This window comes from Argiope bruennichi, chromosome 5 (assembly GCF_947563725.1).
Source record: "Argiope bruennichi chromosome 5, qqArgBrue1.1, whole genome shotgun sequence".
NCBI classification, from domain to species: Eukaryota; Metazoa; Arthropoda; class Arachnida; order Araneae; family Araneidae; genus Argiope; species Argiope bruennichi.
Window position 1 is genome coordinate 21,650,407 of NC_079155.1, and position 25,695 is coordinate 21,676,101.

The window sequence follows — 25,695 nt, forward strand, 5'->3', positions numbered from 1 at the left end:
ATGCATTTAAAATTCAAAAAATAAAATTTTCTTTGATATCAGTGACATTTCTATTTAATTATTTCCTTCATTCTTTTGAATTTACATTAGACTCCCGATTATCCACGGGCGGGTTATCCGCGATGCGGATTATCCGCGCCTGCCGCACAAAGTTTTTTTTTTTTTTTTGACTGATTTTTTCAAAAAGGTGCAGTTTTACAGTTATGCTTTTGTAATTACATAATACATTACAGTATTAAAACAGTACATATGTATTAATTTTTCAGTGTATCCTTGACGCCTCTCGTAAATACTAAGCACTTTTCTGTTTTCATTAACAAAAGGCATTTTAGGTTAGTTTTGAGTGATATACTAAAATATGAAGCGTTAGTTAAACATTTCCAGCTGTTTATTTTACATTTTATTGTACATAAAACGATTTTTCAAAGTTGGAATGACTGTTTTCTTTTTTGCTATACCCGGTTTTAGCGTTTTCGGATTATCCGCGGTTTTTGTTATCCGCGGCGGCCGGGCCACCCAATTCCGCGGATATTCGGGAGTGTACTGTAATTATATTTTTTAAATATATTTGTTCATAATATTTTTCTTGATATATTTACAATATTTCTTGTTTTAGTCACTACATTTATGCACATGTATGCTGAAGCAATATAAAATACCTTTTTTAGCGTTTGATATTGCCCTGACATAATTATGAATTTCAATATTTTATATTAGTTAAGAGTTAGGAACTTAGATATTCTTTCGCATTCGCTTTTATCCTTATTAGGATTATTAAAAAGAAATTAAATGGCTGTTTTGTTTAGAGCTGATTTGTCGCCTTTTATTTGAATTCTTAACAATACTAATATTTTCAATAAAATTCAAACAAAGAACTTATAAAACCACAGAGAACAGACTCCTTGTTAGCGAAATTTCACAAAACTACACAAACACCAGACAGCAAAAATAACAAGATCTGACAGTACACAAGGGAAAAGATTCCGAACAGATTTAATCCGCTTAGAAAATATTTTTCTTTATTTTAAACATTCCGAATAAGTCAGTATGGAAATATTATTCTCTCTTGTCCTCCACAGTCAAGTTACGGAAAAGATTAATGTAGGTTTCACCCCAGAAAGACATCGCGAAGTTTCCAGACCCCCCCCCCTCCCCCCTTCTTTGGAGTTGTAGAAAGTTTCGATCCTTCTCGGCCTTTTGTTATGCCTCTGCACCCTGTGGTGAGGCATAATAGGGTTAGAAATATGGCGGGTAATCAATTAACGAGCGACATCAGTCCAAAGAAGATGTTCGTTGGCTGTTTTGTTGTTTAACAAATTATCGATTTTTCGTTCACTTCAATAGGAATTCTGAAATGAGATGACTAAAAAAAAAATCCCTTATTGAAAATAAAAGAAAAGTATTTTGTGTGTTGTTCATATACGCATATTCTGTAAACTCAATGTTATCAACAATATAATAAATACAACACAAGTACTAGCTTGCAATGGTAACCAACGCGGTCTATTTTAAATGAAAATCTAAAATAAAATAAATAAGAAAATAATTTACTTGTTGAAAATAAAATAAAATAATATGTATTATTTACATGTGGGAGTTTACAGAACTCGCACGCGTAAATAATATTATCTGTATAATATTAATCTGTGAACTGTAAACCAATAATATTGTTACGAATCTGTGATGCGGCTTCCCAGCATAGTTGGTTCCATAGGAGGTCCCAGAGCTTGGCGACAAACTTGGCGACCATTTGGAGACTTGGCGACGAAATTGTGCAACTTTCGCGCCATAATAGATTATACCCGAAACATCGAGAATTTTCCCGATCCGTCCAGTAGGAACCGAGATACGCCTCGGACGTTCCTGATTGGTTGAAAGGCTACTAGCTCCGCCTCCTGAGACCTATAAAAGGAGCAGCCTGCAGCTGTCGGGTCGTCGTGAACCAGAGTCGTAGTCGAAAGTAGTCGGAATCGACGGTGAAGAATTGGTCTTCCAGGGATTAGTGGAGCAGCGACTGAGTCAAGCTAGTGCTGAACTAAGTTGTGCGCTACTGTCTGCAGTAGAGTTTTGTTGTATGCTGTACGTCTCGGCTGAAGATAACCGTCTTCTGTGCTGTATATAGTTGTCGTCTTTGTGCTGTCCTGTGTGTGTCTTCGTGTAAATAAACGTCGTTGTTTTTTTTCAACTGCCGCCTGGTGATTGAGCGTTCTCCACACCATATAACTCCCACTATCCAAACGAACCCCGGAAATTTCGTAACAATATATTAAAACACAGGCACTAGCTAGCAGTGTTGACCATTGTGGTGTATCATCTGTTTCTATCCCTTTTGATGTCGCGGAATATTTGGACCAATCCAAGTTATGCCTTGTAATATTAAATCCCAGTCAGATGACGAGGACGACATCTAATCTGACGACTTGGATCAGACTTTTGCACTTTAAAAATCGGATTAAGCTTGGCGAACGACGTCAAATTTAATGTGCACTAAGCCCTCGTACACGGAGGAATTTTTATAGAAGCAGGTTTCGAACCGGTGCTTTCCAGTAGCGAGGCCTAGACTTTATTACTTCTCAATTGCGACCAAATAAGTTCTTCAAAAATTGGGAGAGATCTCTACGAAACTTTTTTTCATCATTTTTTATGAAGGTATCCCACATAAAGGATGGAACTAAAGCTTAGTATGGGGGTGGGGGACCTCTGAGTTCAACTCTAGCCGAACTCAGAATTTAATTTTTAGATATTGAGGTGTGCGATTTGTAATACAGTAAAAGAAACCAATACTTGTGTATGAATTGCATGGTGTTGGCGAAAAGTAGTTATGAATGACTGGATTTATGGCTTGATTATTTTAGCGATTAATCGCTGAACCAGTATCATGAAATTGAATATAGATTTCTAATGCCTTTTTTTCCAGCCGATTGAAATCAAAATTCGGCATAAAACCAAAACTCTAATTAGAAGATCATATGCCAAATTTCATTTATTGAGTTATCGCATTTATATGCATAAGTAAATACACACCGGTAGTTGATCAAATCTTAACGGGTTTGGTTTAGAATTTCAAAATCATTTTCACATCAAATGCTGAGACTTTTAACAAATTTTATTTATTGAATTTGTTACGCTTTTTAATATCGATTGCAAAATTACATACCGATGGATAATGAATTCCTGAGGAATTTAATTCTAAACTTGATATGGATCTACATTTTACGGATTCTAATTATGTGTAAAACTTTTATATTATATATATATATATATATATATATATATATATATATATATATATATATATATATATATATATATATATATATATATATATATATATATATATATATATATATATATATATATATATATATATATATATATATATATATATATATATATATAAGTAACCAATCTAAAGTAAGAAAAAGTTTGAAAACGAAACTAAAATGAAAACGAAACAAAGCAGTTTCGAAATCGCAATTAAAATTTATAACCTATTTAAACTAAAACCAAAAAAGAACTTCATAGTATTTAGAGAGCGCAATTGCAGCTACTTCTAAAACACAGATGAATTGATACAAAAGTATTAGAATCAAGTTAATAGGAAAAACAAAAATCAAATAAAAATTAAACCAAAAAAATTATTAAAAAATATTAAAAAAGAATCCGGCCTGAAGACTTTTTCAAGGGTCACCCTCAGGCAGGGATTCAAATAAAGGGATTTTTTCTGTGAGGACATACAGACATTAAGTCTAATAATGATTCCTCGTGACCCGAAAATCCCCCGAAATTATGCTCAAGAGATATACCATTTTAACAGAAAGGAAATACTAAATAAAAGGCTTTTCGTTTTTAATTTTAATTTTAATTTTAATTCTGTTTTTGTTTTTATTGTTATTGTTTTTATTGTATTTTTACTTTGTGGTTTTTTTCTAATTTGTTATTTAGTATTTCCTTTCTGTTAAAATGGTATATCTCTTGAGCATAATTTCGGGGGATTTTCGGGTCACGAGGAATCATTATTAGACTTAATGTCTGTATGTCCTCACAGAAAAAATCCCTTTATTTGAATCCCTGCCTGAGGGTGACCCTTGAAAAAGTCTTCAGGCCGGATTCTTTTTTAATATTTTTTAATAATTTTTTTGGTTTAATTTTTCTTTGATTTTTGTTTTTCCTATTAACTTGATTCTAATACTTTTGTATATATATATATATATATATATATATATATATATATATATATATATATATATATATATATATATATATATATATATATATATATATATATATATATATATATATATATATATATATATATATATATATATATATATATATATATATATATATATTGTATTAATTTATGCTCTAAAGACGCCTGCACTAGCCTGGTGCTAAGGTTCTGACTTCGGAACCGAAGGTTCCAAACTCGTTTCCAGTGAAGAACTTTTGTGCAAATGGGTCTGGTGCATGATAAATCAGGCGGGACCAAACGCCCTTCCGTCGGTGTGGCGTGGAAGATTGGAGGGGGATGTCAGTTCAGGTCACGTCCCCGTCATCTGATTGCAGTTCAAAATTACGATGTTCGTCTAGCAGTGCTTTAAAATGGGACATTAATACAACTAAGCTAAACTTGTATTTGAACGAATTACAGATCATCTTTCTCTGAATGAATTTCGTTCAAAATTTGATAAGAAAGCAATTGTTTGGGTGTAAAAATCATGTACCAAATTTCATCCGTTTAAATCTAAATGATTTTGATTTATTGTATTCACAGGCAGACCGAGCGATAAGTGGACATAATAATAATAATTTTAAAAAATGCATTTTCATAAATCGTGAAGTTCCGAAAGGAGGAAATTCATCAAACTGCCGAGTTTTCAATTTTAAATAATTACAATATTTTCTTGGATTTTTCGTGTACGAGAGAGTAAAAAGTGAAAACAGAATTTATTTCGAAGTTTCTGTTTCAATTTGCTTTCAATGTTAATACGTTCGCTCATCCGTCTTTTGACTGCTGTTCAAATTCACGATGTCCGTCCCAAAAAGTCTTTAGTGTTGCTTTGAAACGGGTTGTTAATATAACTAAACTAAATGAAATTCATGTCTGCTGATCATATTGAATTGCAATTTCTAAAACACAAAGCAAATGTAGCAAGCTTTCTTTAACATTTGGTTCCATCTGGGTTTAACATAAATTTCTCGCTTTACGAATCTGTGGCATGAACCATTTTTCATATTTACTTAAGTTCAGTTATATTAATGTACCGTTTTAAAGCACCATAAGACTATTTTGGGATGGTTCTTGCAATTTTGAGTCGTAGTCAGACGGCGAGGGTGAGACCTAAGCTGGCGCCCCTTTTAGTAGCTTCAGCGCCACATTGCTGGAAATGCGTTTAGTCCTGACTAATTTGGCACGCGCCAGAGCCGCTTGCACGATGGTTCTTGTTGGTAATCAGTCGTGGGATCATTATGAAAAGTGCCGTAAGGTAGCAGACGAATTCAGATGCCATTGAGCTCACGATATAAATGTATTTATGTAGAAGAAAAGACGATGGAAATGGGTAGTCGGAGATGGCTATAGAGAACGTGTACCAAACATGCCCTAATGTTCATTTTTAAGTTTTCTTTTGGATCTTATTATGTTTTATTCAAGACGAATAAACAAAGTTGTTTCGAAAACCTGTTCTCTGTTAATTCTCCAACAGTTCTTCCGTGGAATCGCGTCTAGAACCTGCAACCCTCTGGTTCCGAAGAATTGCCACAAAGTCACCGCTAGCCCTTTATTTACTTAAGAGTAAATATAAAAATGCCAACATCGGAATTTTTAACTGGATATTTCAGGGAAAACTCGAGGCCGATGCATTCGGGTTTAAGAAATTGAAATTCTGTGCCTTATTTTAAAGGGTAAACACCATTAGATCTCTGGCTAGAATGCAAATAAATAATTTAATTATAGTTCTTAGAATTCATATATAACACACCAAAACACCTGCTGCTCCGCTTTAAACTGAGAATGAAAATTTCCACCCATTGCATGCACTTAATTAAAACACGAAAGTTCAACCAGCACTTCTTCAATTACAGTGCAAGGTTCTAAGATCCTATTCGCGGAATTCTTCTGCTTAAGAGAGTTTTATAAAGATCAAATGTAAGTGAATATTCAGCAGAAAAATTCGGACAGATTTGTTATTCTCCAGCGAGGTTAGAACGCATCTCACATCCTTTCCTACAACGAAGTTTCGTCTTCTCGGTACGAAGTGAAATTCTGGAATTCCTTGCAGGGGAAAATCTTACTGGATCAATTTGGATTCGTCTTGAGCTGGGTATCGTTGGGGCCTAACTCTTGGATTTGAGCTCTAGAGACAAAAAAGGAAGCAAAGCACGTTATCGAAGAAGTTGCTTTCGTTTTATGGTATAAAACAAAGCAAAGGAATGGAGGGGGAGGGGGTTAAGAATTTTTCGATTTCTTGAAGAATTGGAAGAATAAGCACAATAAGGTTCTCGGTGAATTTTCGAGGAAAGAATGGGGATTCACGCAGCAATAACGCTAGTATGTTATGTGATATATTTTTTTGAAATTTTTTATGATTTTATTTGCAAACTGTGAAGTAAAATAGTTGTTTGCGAGCATATTTTTTAACAACTAATACTGGACAAAGAAACAATAGATTTTCGGAAGGTTGAAAGTATACATTTTTAAGAACAACGCCGAAATTTTAGCTTAATCAACAGTTCATTCTTTTGTTATGAATAATTTGAAAATATAAAGATACTTAGGGTCTAGGTGATACTATTTTATATAAATTAAAGTCACAAAATCGATGCTTTGAAAGAAATATAAGAAATTTAGGAATTTTATTAATTTTTTTTAAATCCATCGCATACTGAGTAGAGTATTTTGTTAATTTTGTCATTATATTTAAATATATATCATCATATTTACTTCAAACATACATAATGTAGATAAAATACTGGGCTAAGAAACAATAGATTTTTGGAAGGTTGAATACATAAATTGTAAAAAATAGCGCTAGAAATTTTAGCTTAATCAACAGTTTATTTTTTGTTAGAAATTATTTGAAAGTTATTAAAGAAATTTAGAATAAAAGATATACGATTTCTTTAAAAATATAATTCACAAAATCAATGTTTTAGAAGAAATGTACTAAATTTAAGGATTTTATTTAAAGTCGTTTAAAATTAATCACATTATTGAGTCTTTGAGCAGCATATTTCGTTAAATTTTGACAAGATATTTAAATATCTATCAGCATATTTACTTCAATCATATACCAAAATTAAGAAAAAAAGAATAAAAACATAGATTAAAAATGTAGATAAAAACAAAAAAGGAAAGATGACTTTTTTCTGAAGAAATTTACCTGAATGATGTGAAAATGTTTAAGGAAAAAGAGAAACATCTTTCAACTATTCAATTAACTGCTTCAAAGAGTTAATAAATATTTAATTGGTACTTTTTTTTATTTTAGTATACAGTGCATGTTTAAAAAAGTACCTTAGAAATAAACTGTCAAATTTGTAGTGCAATTTTTTTTTTTTAAATTACAAATTTTTGTATTTTTGGTATACTTAACACTTAGTTAAAATGGTCAAATAATTATTAAGAAAAACCAAATATCATCACGATTTTGGGAATGATTTTATGTTTAAAACTTGTTTCCTTTTCTAAAAGGATTGGAAAATAAAATATGCTTATGGGTAATCTATACTTATATAAATCTCAATGTGTGTGTGTGTGTGTTGGCGCTCTACAGGCCAGACCGTTCGACCTACCGCTAACAAATTTGGCACATGCATACCTTGGAAGTCGGGAATGTGCGCATGGGGTTCCTTTTTTTCGAATTTTTAATTAGAATTTTAATTATTAATTAAAAACTAACTTTTACGTCCAAAAAATCTTTTCATTTCCCCACCGCCAAATGAGTAAGGCTTCGGTTTTTTTCCTACGCTAATAAGGCTAGGCTTAATATTTTTCGGTCGATTATTTCAAACGATTCTGAATATTTTCTTAATGTTTGATGCATTTAAAATTAAACATTGCTAATTAACCGATCTTTCAGATTCATTCTGAAGTACTTTTGAATTAAAATAAAACAGAATAAAGGAAATTAAAAACTTCTAATCTGCATAGCGTTACCCCAACTGGAGTAGAAAAATTAACGCATTTTCGTAAAGGTAACTGGCGATGAAAATTCGCGCATGCGCATTGTGTTCTGATTGTTGACAATTATTATCAACGGATGAGGACTTGATTTAAATTATTTTTAGGTTAGTTGTAGGCTTTTGTAATTAAATTGCATTTATGTTATATATTTTTTGTATATGCTTATAGTTTTAAGTACATCGTTTTTTTTAAGTAGTTATTTTAAACCTGTTTTTAACCGATTATTTTAAACGATTCATGTTATTTTCTTAGTGTTTGATACCTTTAAAATTAAATATTGTTAATTAATGGAACTGCTCATGATGAATCTGAGAAAATTTTGTTGACAAATTCTTGAGATATTACATAAATTAAGAAAGATATTTTTAGTGCCCATAAAGTTTAAACGCTCAGTGACTCTGTTTTCAGTAATCATTATAAAAAAAATGCTTTGTTTCAGTAAAAAATATTATTATATTAATTGCAGATTAATCCTTTCCACTTTAATTTAAGGAATACATTCCACGGGAGCTAACAGAAAATTAGAGCAATACATATTACGTTATGACTGAAGGCTTTTATTATAATATGAGTGAATTATATGACTATCAAAATTTGAAGTTTTAAAATATTTTGATGAAGAAGCTATTAAAGTAGGAATTGCATAAAATATTTAGTTATTAACATTTAAACAAACATTAAGATTGGCGAACCGGCTGGTCGCCAAAGGCAGCTAGTAAATAAATAAATTCAGCTTATTGATAAAATAAATAACACTAAATTCGGTACCAAACAAGATGTGCACACTGAATCAGATTGTCCAAAATTGCAGTCGTATGTATGTTTGGATGAAATAAATAAAATAATTCAATTCATGGATAAAGGGAATAACACAAAATTCGGTACCAAACAAGATGTGCACACTGAATCAGATTGTCCAGAATTGCAGACGTATGTATGTTTAGATCAAATAAATAAACAAATTCAGTCTATGGATAAAGGGAATAACACTAAATTCGGTAGAAAGTAAAATGTGCACTCTGAATCAGATTGTCCAGAATTGTAGACGTATGTATTTTAGATCAAATAAATAAACAAATTCAGTTTATGGATAAAGGGAATAGCACTAAATTCGGTATCAAAAAAAAATGTGAACACTGAATCAGATTGTCCGGAATTGCAGACGTATGCATGTTTGGATCAAATAAATAAACAAATTCAATTTGTTGATAAAGGCAATAACGCTGAATTCGGTACCAAACAAAATGTGCGCTCTGATTCAGATTGTCCAGAATTGCAGACGTATGTATGTTTAGATCAAATAAATAAACAAATTCAGTCTATGGATAAAGGGAATAACACTAAATTCGGTAGAAAGCAAAATGTGCACTCTGAATCAGATTGTCCAGAATAGTAGACGTATGTATTTTAGATCAAATAAATAAACAAATTCAGTTTATGGATAAAGGGAATAGCACTAAATTCGGTATCAAAAAAAAATGTGCACACTGAATCAGATTGTCCAGAATTGCAGACGTATGTATTTTAGATCAAATAAATAAACAAATTCAGTTTATGGATAAAGGGAATAGCACTAAATTCGGTATTAAACAAAATGCGCACACTGAATCAGATTGTCCGGAATTGCTGACGTATGTATGTTTGGATCAAATAAATAAACAAATTCAATTTATTGATAAAGGAAATGGCACTAAATTCGGTATCAAACAAAATGTGCACACTGAATCAGATTGTCCGGAATTGCAGACGTATGTATGTTTAGATCAAATAAATAAACAAATTCAGTCTATGGATAAAGGGAATAACACTAAATTCGGTAGCAAGCAAAATGTGCACACTGAATCAGATTGTCCGGAATTGCTGACGTATGTATGTTTGGATCAAATAAATAAACAAATTCAATTTATGGATAAAGGGAATAGCACTAAATTCGGTATCAAACAAAATGTGCACACTGAATCAGATTGTCCGGAATTGCTGAGGTATGTATGTTTGGATCAAATAAATAAACAAATTCAATTTATGGATAAAGGGAATGGCACTAAATTCGGTATCAAACAAAATGTGCACACTGAATCAGATTGTCCGGAATTGCTGACGTATGTATGTTTGGATCAAATAAATAAACAAATTCAATTTATGGATAAAGGGAATAGCACTAAATTCGGTATCAAACAAAATATGCACACTGAATCAGATTGTCCGGAATTGCTGACGTATGTATGTTAGGATCAAATAAATAAACAAATTTAATTCGTTGATAAAGGGAATAGCACTAAATTCGGTGTCAAACAAACTGTGCACACTGAATCAGATTGTCCGGAATTGCTGACGTATGTATGTTTGGATCAAATAAATAAACAAATTCAGTTTATGGATAAAGGCAATAACGCTGAATTCGGTACCAAACAAAATGTGCACACTGAATCACATTGTCCGGAATTGCTGAGGTATGTATGTTTGGATCAAATAAATAAACAAATTCAATTTATGGATAAAGGGAATAGCACTAAATTCGGTGTCAAACAAACTGTGCACACTGAATCAGATTGTCCGGAATTGCTGACGTATGTATGTTTGGATCAAATAAATAAACAAATTCAGTTTATGGATAAAGGGAATGGCACTAAATTCGGTATCAAACAAAATGTGCACACTGAATCAGATTGTCCGGAATTGCTGACGTATGTATGTTTGGATCAAATAAATAAACAAATTCAATTTATGGATAAAGGGAATAGCACTAAATTCGGTATCAAACAAAATGTGCACACTGAATCACATTGTCCGGAATTGCTGACGTATGTATGTTTAGATCAAATAAATAAACAAATTCAATTTATGGATAAAGGGAATAGCACTAAATTCGGTATCAAACAAAATGTGCACACTGAATCAGATTGTCCGGAATTGCTGAGGTATGTATGTTTGGATCAAATAAATAAACAAATTCAATTTATGGATAAAGGGAATAGCACTAAATTCGGTATCAAACAAAATGTGCACACTGAATCACATTGTCCGGAATTGCTGACGTATGTATGTTTAGATCAAATAAATAAACAAATTCAATTTATGGATAAAGGGAATGGCACTAAATTCGGTATCAAACAAAATGTGCACACTGAATCACATTGTCCGGAATTGCTGACGTATGTATGTTTAGATCAAATAAATAAACAAATTCAATTTATGGATAAAGGGAATGGCACTAAATTCGGTATCAAACAAAATGTGCACACTGAATCATTTTGTCCGGAATTGCTGACGTATGTATGTTTAGATCAAATAAATAAACAAATTCAATTTATGGATAAAGGGAATGGCACTAAATTCGGTATCAAACAAAATGTGCACACTGAATCAGATTGTCCGGAATTGCTGACGTATGTATGTTTGGATCAAATAAATAAACAAATTCAATTTATGGATAAAGGGAATAGCACTAAATTCGGTATCAAACAAAATGTGCACACTGAATCACATTGTCCGGAATTGCTGACGTATGTATGTTTAGATCAAATAAATAAACAAATTCAATTTATGGATAAAGGGAATAGCACTAAATTCGGTATCAAACAAAATGTGCACACTGAATCAGATTGTCCGGAATTGCTGAGGTATGTATGTTTGGATCAAATAAATAAACAAATTCAATTTATGGATAAAGGGAATAGCACTAAATTCGGTATCAAACAAAATGTGCACACTGAATCACATTGTCCGGAATTGCTGACGTATGTATGTTTAGATCAAATTAATAAACAAATTCAATTTATGGATAAAGGGAATGGCACTAAATTCGGTATCAAACAAAATGTGCACACTGAATCAGATTGTCCGGAATTGCTGACGTATGTATGTTTGGATCAAATAAATAAACAAATTCAATTTATGGATAAAGGGAATAGCACTAAATTCGGTATCAAACAAAATGTGCACACTGAATCACATTGTCCGGAATTGCTGACGTATGTATGTTTAGATCAAATAAATAAACAAATTCAATTTATGGATAAAGGGAATAGCACTAAATTCGGTATCAAACAAAATGTGCACACTGAATCAGATTGTCCGGAATTGCTGAGGTATGTATGTTTGGATCAAATAAATAAACAAATTCAATTTATGGATAAAGGGAATGGCACTAAATTCGGTATCAAACAAAATGTGCACACTGAATCAGATTGTCCGGAATTGCTGAGGTATGTATGTTTGGATCAAATAAATAAACAAATTCAATTTATGGATAAAGGGAATAGCACTAAATTCGGTATCAAACAAAATGTGCACACTGAATCAGATTGTCCGGAATTGCTGAGGTATGTATGTTTGGATCAAATAAATAAACAAATTCAATTTATGGATAAAGGGAATAGCACTAAATTCGGTATCAAACAAAATGTGCACACTGAATCAGATTGTCCGGAATTGCTGACGTATGTATGTTTGGATCAAATAAATAAACAAATTCAATTTATGGATAAAGGGAATAGCACTAAATTCGGTATCAAACAAAATGTGCACACTGAATCAGATTGTCCGGAATTGCTGACGTATGTATGTTTGGATCAAATAAATAAACAAATTCAATTTATGGATAAAGGGAATAGCACTAAATTCGGTATCAAACAAAATGTGCACACTGAATCAGATTGTCCGGAATTACAGACGTATGTATGGTTGGATCAAATATTTCTAATTATCAAAGATAACACATCACACAACCTTATGACACATAATACCTAATAAAGTATTTTTTTAAGAATAATAAACTATTATATAATTACTTCAAATAATAAGCCAAAGGGTTTGATCATTCCGACGCCCTTCTCACATACTCTGTAATAAAGGTGTTATTTCTCTCAACCATTTATATGCTTCATATTGAAAAAAAGCAAAATGGCATTTGTTTATGAATACAGGCTTTGAAAGAATTATAGAAGATCACTCTTTAGCGTGAATCTACCAATTTTACTGAAGCACGCTTGTCCTTTGCCGATTCATTTCTGACCTACGGCTAATACATAATAAATCAAATATGTATTGTGGACAATATTTTTTCCTGCCAAATGGAACAAAAATTCTACACAGAACTGCAACAGTAGACAAATAAATAAAATTTGGAATATGATATTTTAAGTCATTGTGTTGACATGTATGAAAAAAAAAACAGATCGACAAACGATGAAACTTTAAAAAATTTGGATCAAAATTTGAATACAATCTTAAATATAATAATTAATTCAATTATACTTCAGATAAATCAGAATTTTATTTACTTAAAGCTATTACATTTTTTCACTTATCTTTTTAACAGGCGTACATATGTACCGATAGACAGTGAACTCCTTTATGGATTTTGGGAAGACTGACAAATGGAAAATTTCGTTAAAATCTCTATTTTTTAAAAAATTTTTTGACTGTTACAATATTTATTTTCGTATACTTTCATGTATTTAGAAGTAAAAAAAAGAAAAAAAAAATGATAGAAATCTTTCTAAAGAATAATGGCAAATGTGAGACTACATGTTGACCATTTGTACTTAACGCAAACTAATATTACAAAAATATACATCAGAAGGCGGTAAGTGCAATTTATAGTCATTTATTTAAAACTTACTTAATTAAGAATTAACGGTGATTTTAATATATTTTTCCATGATAATTGAAGAAAATATCATTGTTTGAAACAACTTTTAAATCATTTTAAAATTTATTGATATCTTTTTTTGAATTTTCAAAGTTCCTCATAATTTTTTAATATTTCGTTTCATTGTTTTAATGAAATTAGACACGTTTTCATTGATTCATCAAATATTTAAGCGTGTGATTTTCTTCCACAATTGAATGCCAAGAAAGAAATCTATATAAAGCTGCGCATTGCATATAAGGGATATGAAAGTGAATTTAAAATACTGTTAATGACGGCGTGCAGTCAGCAGGGAGATATCCAAATAAATGCATTTTTAATGGCATTTCCATAACATCGGATTTTACTCTTTATGTAGTTTCATGTTCATGGTAACAGAATAAACATAAAACCACAAGGTTTGATGCTTCTTAGAATTTGATTAATAACAATGCATTAATTAAGGAAATCATGAACATCAAGTGTTTCTGCAAATGTTTAACTGACATTAAATATCAGGAATCCAAGTCAAATTAAATAAAAGTGCTTAAAAATAAAATTGTTTTACAAACTATTATATAAATAGAAGGTTACTGTTTTTCATACTAGATTAGAATTTAGCTGGAAACATTTGGATTAGCATTTAGCATGAAAATTAAAACTAAAAGCCAATTTTGTTATCTTGAAAACGCTTTTGCAATGCTGGATGAAAATGACTGGAGTAATGTCAACAAGAGAAATAAATTGTAAAAATATTAAATGCATTTACCCAATTCGTTGAACTGGCAGTGAAAATGGCTTCTCCTCTCTCAAGCTTTCAATATAAATTACCTGTAAAGATGCAAATATTCTCATCAATGCAGCTCTTGAATGACCAAACCTTCCAATCATTAAAATTTGATTATTAGTCTTAAAGTGTTGCAATCATATAATAAAAGCTACTAAATGGCAAATGATTAAAAAAAATATATTGTGAAAAAAAACTTTCAAAATGACCGATAATTGCATTGTTTAGCCAAAAATCTTCAGTTTCCGCAAAAGGATCTATAAAAGAAATATTCTATTTCCTTTTAGATTCTATGACCCACTTATAAAGCATGTTCCTTACATGGATTCCATTTTTAATATATGCATCAACTGCCAAATCCCAACAATGAATGGGGCTGCGGTGGCCTAATGGTAAGGTCTCGGCTCGTGGACCCTAGGGGTTCAAGCTCGGAACCCTATTCCACCTAAGAACCGTCGTGTAAGAGGGTCTGCTGCAAGCCAAATCCGTCAGAGCAAACGTCTTCCCCCTGTTGTGGTGTGTTGTGGAGAGGGGGTACCGGCTCAGGTGTCGTCCTTGTCATCTGACCGCGGTTCAAAATTACGATGTCTGTCCCAAAATAGCTCTAGTGTTGCTTTAAAAGGGGACGTTAATATAACTAAACAATCAATGATTTTCATATACTTTTCTGAAATACATTATTTGGAGAACGTCGTTAGTGATGTAGACTAGTATTACAGCTTGTAAAGTAAAGATAAAATAGGTTGCATAATAATATAAATGGTAGATTTAAATTAAAATTAACCGAATTTTTTCGGAAACTTAAGTCAATGTTCCTGAAGAAACAGCGCGAAGTTTTATACAACTTGAATAATTTTATCTAAATTTTTATTTTCTCTTATACGTAATACAGAGAAGAAAGTTAAAAAATTTGGACTCTCAAGAGTTTGGCGAATCTTTACGTTTCAGTCCTGTCTGAGTTCCAGAAGCACATCTTTAGAAAATATCCGTTTGTCTGTCTAACTAAGATAACTCAAAAACTGTATGAGCTAGACGGATGGAATTTGGAATATGTCTTCTGGTATAGCAAATTTGAGGATTTCTATAAAATTTTGGATAAAATCTATCAGTCTGACCGTTCGAATATAACTTGAAACGATAACTAGAAAACAAAAAGAAGATAAAATTGTGTAAACAGATTTATCATCTATAGTGTACATATTTATCAAATTTTGAGCCAAATACAATAAGATGTGACCGTCTGTACCTTCAGAAACATGTTGTTGTTGTTTATAATGACACTTGCCATAGACAAGCTCACTGACGAAGTCAGTCATTTTAAGCCAATGGAGCGTCTCTTGTTTTAGTAGCGCCAACTAAGGCCAAGAGTACGTCTTAGCTACTCACGCATCACATTCGCTTGCACAACCCCGTTTTACAGGGGGGCACATTCACACATCTCACAGATAGAACAGATGAAGAACAACCATGCCCGAACCAGGACTCGAACACAGGACGCCCAGGTCAGGTGGAAGAAGCGCTACCCCTTTGCCAGAACGCCGGCTCAGAAGCATGTAAACGCGATAACTCGAAAACGCAATAACTTAAATATATCAAATTTGATGTGTGATTTTGTGAGCATAACTGTAGTTCTGAGTCAAATTTTTGTTCCATTCGAGTTAAAAAAATATGTCTAAAGTACATATTCGATTTTTGAATGCTATTAACCGCAGGCCAGTCGTTAATTGCCAAAATACTCCCCGAGGATGAGATAGATTCAGTAAAATTGCTAAATTCAGGCCAAAACATAATATTTCGTAACTATTGTATGTCAATGTCATACAAGGTCTTAGCTTTACTAGAAAATAATCGAGAAAGTTTTGGGTTGACCACTACCGCTATTTTCTTAAAATTATATAGCTATTTTTATTATACGAGATCCCCTAGATAAACCGTATGGTATTTTAATATGTATAAATGATGAAATTTTTTCAATGAAATCATGTGTCATTCTAAATCAATCATTAATTCTCAAACTTTCTTATCTTCCCATGTATGTCCGTATACGATTACTAACCGGTCCTTTCCCCTTAAGCAATTCTTAGACTGATCAATCTCAAAATGAGTTAAATCTTCGGCCAAAACACTCTTAAAAGTTATTCTAAACGGCTTTCTTATCCAGACTTTCGGCGAGCGAAACTATTGGATTTCTAATTAAATTTTACAAGCTCCGATTTAACACTCAAGTAGTAGTAAGCTGGTACTGACATAAACGGATATGTAAAGCAAGCATATAAGTGGACATGGTTTCCTCAGTCTACAATCGACTTTTCCAGCTATAGCTTGTTCAACACTGCATTTTTTGATATAATAAATGTAGCCATTTTTACTTTCCCATTTTGCAAGAAATTAAGTGATAAAAGTATGTGTTTTCATTATCCGTTAATGAAATTTTCTTGTCTTCCATCTTATTTTGAGCAAAATTAGATTTTTGGTATTTGCTGTCATTAAAATCAAAGTATAATGGAATAATCAAATAAAAGGAAAATGAAAGGTAGATAGATTTAACAGGTTGATTCCAGCATGAAGAACTAATATCAAGATCAACAGGTTCGTATGTCTTATTAATTATTCTATTTATAAAAATTAGTTTAATGCATTTTTATATGATTTATAATGAAACTTTGTAGAATTTTGTTTAGGATGCATAAACATTACTGACTATTATTCTATTAATTATTCTATTTATAAAAATTAGTTTATTGCATTTTTATACGATTAATAATAAACTATGTAGAATTTTGTTTAGGATGCCTAAACATTACTGACTATTATTCTATTTATAAAAATTAGTTTATTGCATTTTTATATGATTAATAATAAACTATGTAGAATTTTGTTTAGGATGCATAAACATTACTGACTATTATTCTATTAATTATTCTATTTATAAAAATTAGTTTAATGCATTTTTATATGATTAATAATAAACTATGCAGAATTTTGTTTAGGATGCATAAACATTGCTGACTATTATTCTATTAATTATTCTATTTATAAAAAATAGTTTAATGCATTTTTATATGATTAATAATAAACTATGTAGAATTTTGTTTAGGATGCATAAACATTACTGACTATTTTGCAAAATTTAATTGTTGAGGATTTACAATAGGCCTTTTGGAAAATCTGAATTCAGTAAAAAAAAAAAAAAAAAAAAGTTAATTGAAAATGTTCGGGGAGCATTGGATACGGCGCGAGTAGGATTAGCCCATTCTTAAATGTCATTTTTCGAATCGTTTGGAAGTGATTAATTTATCAAGGTAACATTCTAAGTAATTGTTGCCTAACGACGGTTGAAAAAAATTACTATAACAGCATTACTTTTACAGTTTTGCTACTATTTTTTCTCTTTGTATATTTTTACTTTCTAGTAAACGAAATATAGAGAACGTATTGTAATCATCAACGAAATCCGAACTCGAGATTTTGATAAATCCCTAAGTTTCAGACCTGTATGAGTCCGAAAACACATTTTTGAAATTATGTCCGTGTATCTGTCTTTCCACATGATAACGTAAATTCGCTTTGAGCTGAATGGATGAAATATTGTATATAGACTTCACACTAAATTTATAGATTCTTTTCAAATCGTGAACCAAATCCATTCAGAGAATCTCTGTCTATTCGACCATAATAACAAAAAGCGTAATTAGCTAGGTTAATAAAATTTGATACACATTATAAGCATCTAAAATATATCTTTTCATCAAATTTTGAATCATATCTTGCAAAGGTTTAACTATATATTGTTCAGCACTTTCGCAAGCACGTAACCACAATAACTAAAAACACAAAGACTTAAACACATTGAATTTGATATGTTATCTAGTGATTTCAGTTGTAATTCTGTGTCAAATTTTTGTTTCAGTAGAGTCGGTGCCCTAGGAATTTTGGAAAATCGATGAAATTATCGATTTTCTGATTTTGAGTTTAAAATGATCATTGAACCCTTGAATTATTAATCTGAAAATTTCAAAACAATCGGACATTTTATTTAACCTTGAATCAGGTGCCAAGCCCAATTCCAGTGTTTAAATCAAACATATTTCATGCGCAAGTAGCCAAGCCACTTTATTTTCCCCTTGAGTTAAAAGGTAGGATAGTTGTTTGAGATTGCAACGGTTAAATATTGCTTTCACATAGTTTTACTGCTTCAGCTTGTTTTTTCGGTTGAATTTCTCACTGGTTATAATCATCTTCAAAATGACTCATTTCATTTAAATTTCAATCAAATGGTCTAGAATTTTTTTTTGAGTATTAATAGGTATTTGATAAACAAAAATGCAAATAATTTAATAAATATTTTGACTAAAAAAATTATTGAATGAAAAAAGTGAATATTTTCTAAGTTTTTTTTCTCTTAATACCTATATATGATAATATTATAACAATAATATTAATAAAAGTCCTTAATAAATATTATAACAATATATATTAATAAAACTGATGACTTTGGACTTACACATGACATGTTGATTTAATTAAAAATTTTGGTTAAAATTTTTTCTAAAAATGTTCAAAGTGAAAAGAAATTTGATATTTTTCAAAAAATTTCACTCAAAATTTTGAGCAAATTGTTTTTTAGAAATTAATATAAATATCAAAATTGCGATTCTTAATTCCGTTTAATATATTGTGAGGTCCCTTTCAAAGAAATTTCGAAAAAAAAAATTATTGAAAATTGTGCGAGAAGAAGCATTTAAAAAAAAGATTATTATTTTTTTTTAATTTAAAATATTTAAATTTAATACTCTGGAATCTGAAAAAAACTATTTCAGAAATTTATTTTTATGCACAGATAATATTTACCTATCATAAAATTAATATTTTTTGTCAAAATTGTGGGAAAATTTTTTGGCGCTCTTAGTCCCCTTCAGTCGGGCGGAAAAAGAAACATCCAAAATAAAAATTCGATTTTCAGGTATTTGTGGTTAGAGATTAATCGCCAAATAAATTGCCGAAGACTGCCCGATAAATTCAGTAAAATTGTCAAATTTTCTCTGAAGATCAATATTTCGTAACTATTTTTCGCTGTAAGGCCCATGGAAGACTTTCATAACCATATCGAAGATTTTAAATTGTATGCGGGGCGTCGAAAATACCTTTATTAGAGAGTATGCAAGAAAAAAAAATTGCTCAGACAATTTATTGATTATACACCACCTAAAGCTTTTTTTAAACCTATCATAAAAATCCGCCAAAGAATATTCTTCCAAGAAACTTTTTATTATGTGTGCTTTCTAAAGATTATAGATGAACGTAATGTGCTAAATTATTGAACTAAAAAATTAGATTAAAAATCCATATCGAAATGAATGCCATTTTTTCATAGTTTCTGATACTTTCAAATTATTGATAAAACAATCATTTGTCAAATAAGGATAAATATCATCAATCACTGTCCATTGTTTAGCTTTCATTATAATCGAATTCTCATATATCAAATTTCTGCAATCGAAAATTTCTATAAAAATAACCTTTTAAGGAGTTTCCTATATATATATATATATATATATATATATATATATATATATATATATATATATATATATATATATATATAATGATATTTTAAAATTTTATTTCAACTTAAGTAATTTCCAAGATTTTATCTTAATTTAGCCCATAGTAACTTCATTCTAAAATATTCTCTTATTTCGTGATCCAATTCCACTGTCTTTTCTTAATTAATTCAAGATAAACTTTATAAAACTGCTGAATCGGCTAAACGTCGATACTTTCACACGCTCGGCGTGAGGGGGTAAAAAATGTCCAGTAAGCACATTCTTTCTTAAAAGATCCCTGTGTTTCCCTTACATGTGATTGACATGCGTCGGAAATCCCTATCAGAATCTTATTAATATATTAGCACTATAAAGAAATATTTTCCCTATCAAAATCTGAGGTTATATAAGACTAGGGATAAAATGTCCAATAGCTTTTCCTCATTCCTTTTTTGTGTCGTTCTGTATGCTCATCGCTTGTACATATGCCTGCTTCTTCAAAATGAAATAAAAAGACGTCACGAAATTAAAAGCACTGTCTTCAAACTGCATTCTGCTTCACATAAAATAATTGCTACATATTAATATATATATATATATTACTGATGTGTAACAGAAAAGAAGAAACGTTTGAAATTTTATTTTCGAATTATTTCTCAAAGGGGGACATATTAAATACGAGAGAGAACAGATGATAAATTGACATCTATTTATATCGCTTAGCCATATATCTATTATATTTAACCCTACACTGCATGATTTTTTATTTTTCCTTGAAAAAAATATATATGTAATAGAGTGTAATGATAAAACATGAAAAAATATTTAAAAAAAATTAAGTCTAAATTTTCATTATTTTTTAATTAAATGTTAGTTTGTTGCCAAGTGGCAACATCATGCAGTTAAGCATAAAAAATAAAAAAACAAACTGTGCCAAATGGCTACACCATGCATTCCAGAGAGAAAAATTACTGTAAATGATAGTCTCTAAAACAGTTCTTCTCTTTATAAAAACATAGAGGAATTGAGCATTTCATGCACTGTACTCTTGTAAATCCTTTACAATTCAACATTTTACATCGTTGTTTATTTGTAGAATGCTCTGGCCAGTGATCAATTCTGTCAAATCTAATATCTTTTGGAGGCTCTTTTCGACAAGCTTTTTTTGATTGTTTTCCAACTGTTTCCTCTGCACTTGATGGTCTCCCTCTTTTTAGTGATTTTACTTGTCCATGTAAGCACAAAGTTTCTGCTAACTGCAATCTAAAAGTAACAAGTTTCATAGGCTTTTCACTGTTACGCTTTTGTTTGTGCACTCTCTTATACAGCAACCAAGCATTGATAATCGTCAGGTCTAATAAATGATAAAACAACCGAAAATACCACTTTTTGCTTCGCATTATTATTTTATACCTTCCAATCAAACTGTCAAGTAAGTCCACACCTCCCATGTGCTTGTTGTAAGTTTTTATAACGTAAGGGCAATTTACTTTTACATGACATTTTTGTTTCCTGTCAAAGCGCTGTACTTCACTTACCGGGTTTGTACCAGCAAATGTAGAGAGCATTGTGACAGTTTTATTGTCTTTCCATGATACATTTGACAGTTCACAGCCATCATATTCAGCCACAAATTCAGTGATGGATCCACGAACTTGTAACTTCAGCTCCCTTTCAGTTGGAAGTTTGCAGTCTGGAATTCTATTTCTTCTAATAGTTCCAAGAGATAAAATTCCCTTTTTCTTCAAATATACTTGCAGAGGAATAGAAGTGTAATAATTGTCAAAGTAAAGTTTGTGATTAACATTTTCTTGAACAGGACGAGTTAATCTAATAACTACATTACTACTAGCTCCTAAATCAGGCTCTTGAAGTATATTAGCAACATCAAGTTCTTTGCCACCATAAATCTCGAAATTGTATGCAAATCCGGATACTCCACTCAAAATGAAGAGTTTGTAACCGTATTTATGGGGCTTGTCAGGCATATACTGTTTTAAATGGTGTCTAGCTTTAGTAGCACACATTTGTTCATCGACACATAAACATTCTTCCATAGGAATGGAAAGGAAAGATTTTTGAAGTTCATCAATCAAAGGTCTCAGTTTGAAAAACTTATCCTGGCCTCCTTGCAAATCAGTTGAAAATGCATTATTGTCATTGAAATGAAGATATCTTCTTATTTTTTCAAATTCGTTAACGGGCATAGAATTTTGAATGAGAGATATTCCAACAGCAGGATTCCAGTACAATCTAAAATCTTTAACACTTGATACAGAACTCAATATACAAATTCCCAAATATTTTCTTATATCAGATGATGTTACATTCAGAGGTTTCTCAGGTGTCTGTTGTACACTATATAGAATAGTTTGTTCAGAAATAAAAGTTATGAGATCCGGATGAAAAAAATATGAAAAAAACTCATAAGGTGTTTCCAAATTCAAAATATTTTGAGGTAACTGTGTATCTCCACTGAAAGTTATGATTTCAGGATTTACTTGCAAAGACTTTTTCTTCCATACAAGTTTAATTTTTTCCTTTTTAACTTTCTTACTTTTTTCCTCTAATGTCTTGTTACCTGAAGTCGAACTTTCGTTTTGAATATTCACTTCATTTTCAGATGATTCAGAATCATTGTTATTGTCAGAAATATCTTCTGAATTTCTATTGAAGAGAACATTAGGATTAAATGTAGGATCTTCATCGCTATCATCAAAATCATCATCGCTTCCACTCGAAAGAGCATTCCATATTTCATCTGTCAATAATTTCTTTTTACCATCTGTATCAACAAAGTAAACAGACCTATGCTCTTCCATTATTCTAGCTTATAGAATTTCAAAGAAAAAATAAATTGCTTCTAATTATATCACAAAACTCATAATTAAAACTGCAAAGACAAAAAAGAAAGACAAAATGTAACATAAGTAGTATAAACAAAGCACATGCTTTCTGAACTACAGTGTTGAGTTGAATTGTTCATCGCATCCTTCCTGCATGATGTTGCCAAATGGCTACAGATACATATTGTGGCTTAAATTTTTTTTAAATATTCGCTTTATCATAAAAAGCCTAATAAACGAATTTTAATAGTTCATTTTATGCATATGATTTTTTTAATGGACCTAGGAAAACATTTAATAGTAAATAAAAATTTCAAAATATGGCCATTTATGTGATTGCAAAAGTCTACTGCTATGTCTCCATTTACTGTTATCCACGGACACCTACCGCCATCTATTGAGAATAAATGGTGATAACTGAATCAAAGAAGTCCAAACTTACTTTTAATGCACAGTGTTGCCTCATGGCTACATTTTTCTGGTCATGAAGATGACAAATCGCCAGTGTAGCCAAATGGCAACATGATGCAGTGTAGGGTTAAATCCAAAGTGACCGTAAATTTTCCCCATAGTGATTTTACTATTAGATACTTATAGGAATTTCTTTGCCGCTTGTCTATTTAGGCAAGGGAATGTTAGGTATCTTTGAAAGGTATGTGCAAGTGTTAGGGATTTAGAATCGTGAGAAAGTGCATGAGTCGTCAGTTTTTCAGAGCGCGTGTTCAAAATAATTAAATAAAAACTGGGAATTAGATCAGGAAATAAGAGAACATTTTAAAATTAAAATAACTTTTGATAAATCAAGAAATTATTTAGATTTAAAAATATCATTACACACACACACACACACACACACACACACACACACACACACACACACACACACACACACACATATATATATATATATATATACGGTGGTATTCTACGGAACAAGAGAGACAAATAAAATATGGAATAAGATTTACATATGGCAAAATATTACTACTGGATAAGCAGACATATAAAAAATTATATTTCTAAATTTTTTAATCAACTTTTTTCAAACTAAATATAAAATATTTTGTTAGGGCTTTAGGAAATATTAATATTTAAAAGAAATATAACTTTTTTTGAGTGAAATTTTAAAACTTTTCTTTGAATGACAAATACGAAATACTTAAAAATCTTCAAGAAATTATGTAATGCAGTTTGTAATAATGGAAATATGGTTCATTAAACTATAATTCGCGTTAAGAAAACATTAGATTTAAATGTAAGTTAATAAAATATAGACAAAGATTATCTATAATCTTATAATGTTGTCCATTTCCTACAAAAATATACAGATTAATTTCCACTTGAGTAACCATTCTTTGTTAGCCGATTCTTTCAGTAATAAACATTGCACCCACTCATCTCTTCTGAAATCTTGAAGAACGTTTCTGTTACAATTTTGATAAATTTCAAATGCCTTAGGCGTTCTTTAAGACATACTTAGTACGACAAATTTATTATGTATGTTATGTGATCCGTGAGGATCGTCGTCATTCTTAAAACCCTCTTTTCAGGATTTCATTTCAAGGGATTCTTTCAACCTGACAAATATGGAATACTATTCTATAATTGTTACGCTCCTAGTATTCCTTATGCATAGCTTATGCAAATAGGCCTTAATTATAGAGAAAATTAAACTCAAAATGCACCACATAAATATCCCCATAGAAACAAAATTTAAATGCAAAAATAATAAGAAGATAATGATTTACAGAAATTTGCATTTTCCATAAAACATATAAATATTTGTTGAGTAAACTTGATGGCCACTGCAGCGACAAAAATAACATTTAAGAAATGGCTAATTTTTAATAAAAAATAGCAATTATTAACATTTCGCTATGTGTCTATAAGTTTGCAGCCCTTAACAAAAGATAATCTACCTAATTCCATGATAACACATCTATTACATATTTGTGATCTTTTCTCTGATGGAAGTATTCAAAATTGTCCGACACGGCTTGAGGTTTATTTATATCGCTTTTTTTAAAGAAATGTAGAATTCTCTGAAAAAAAAGAGCCCATTTTGAAATAACTTCGACTAAGTTAGTTTAGTTTAGTAGTATTAGCGTTTTGCTTGGTAGCAACACGAAAGTTATTTTCGGAAGGACTACGTAAATTTGAGTCCTGCTCAGGTGATGAGGTTGAGCATGAGTTGGCGCACCACATCAATGGGAGGATAGTATTCGGATCATAACATCAAATTTAACGTGCACCACGCCTGTATAACGACGGATCTTCCACAGAATATGGTTTCGAATTTGGAACTCTCCGGCCCTGACCCTTACCTCGAAACCATCGCGACCTCAGGTCGGTAGATTGTTTAAGTTTTAAAAAAAATGATAGGGCTTACTTTGCTCCAAATTAAATAAGAATTTAATTTTGTCTTTACATGCAGACACACAATATAATATACACGTTAAAATGAAATGATTTTTTAAAACATAACATATATTGATATATTGCGTAAATGCATTATATAAATGCAATTGGTGAAGAAATTTGCAACTTATAAAATAGTTAATTAAAAAAAAAAGAAAAAAACTTGAATTTGGCTTCATAATTTTTGTATGCCTGTATAAATCTTAAAAATTACTAAGTAAATTTATTTTTAATTAAAAATTATGAAACATTTTCAGTACGTATTTCTGCGTATCATA

General features: G+C 30.8%; 1 protein-coding gene across 1 annotated transcript; it reads right to left on the reverse strand.

Moving 5' to 3' along the window:
• Positions 1 to 21,121: 21,121 nt before the first annotated feature.
• On the reverse strand, positions 21,122 to 22,975 carry LOC129968203 (piggyBac transposable element-derived protein 2-like). Its single transcript, XM_056082056.1, has 2 exons — positions 22,617 to 22,975; positions 21,122 to 22,511 (listed from the first exon to the last, which is right to left on the reverse strand). Exons 1-2 carry the CDS (start codon positions 22,973 to 22,975, stop codon positions 21,122 to 21,124), a joined length of 1,749 nt encoding a protein of 582 aa, XP_055938031.1.
• Between the last annotated feature and the right edge of the window lie 2,720 nt (positions 22,976 to 25,695).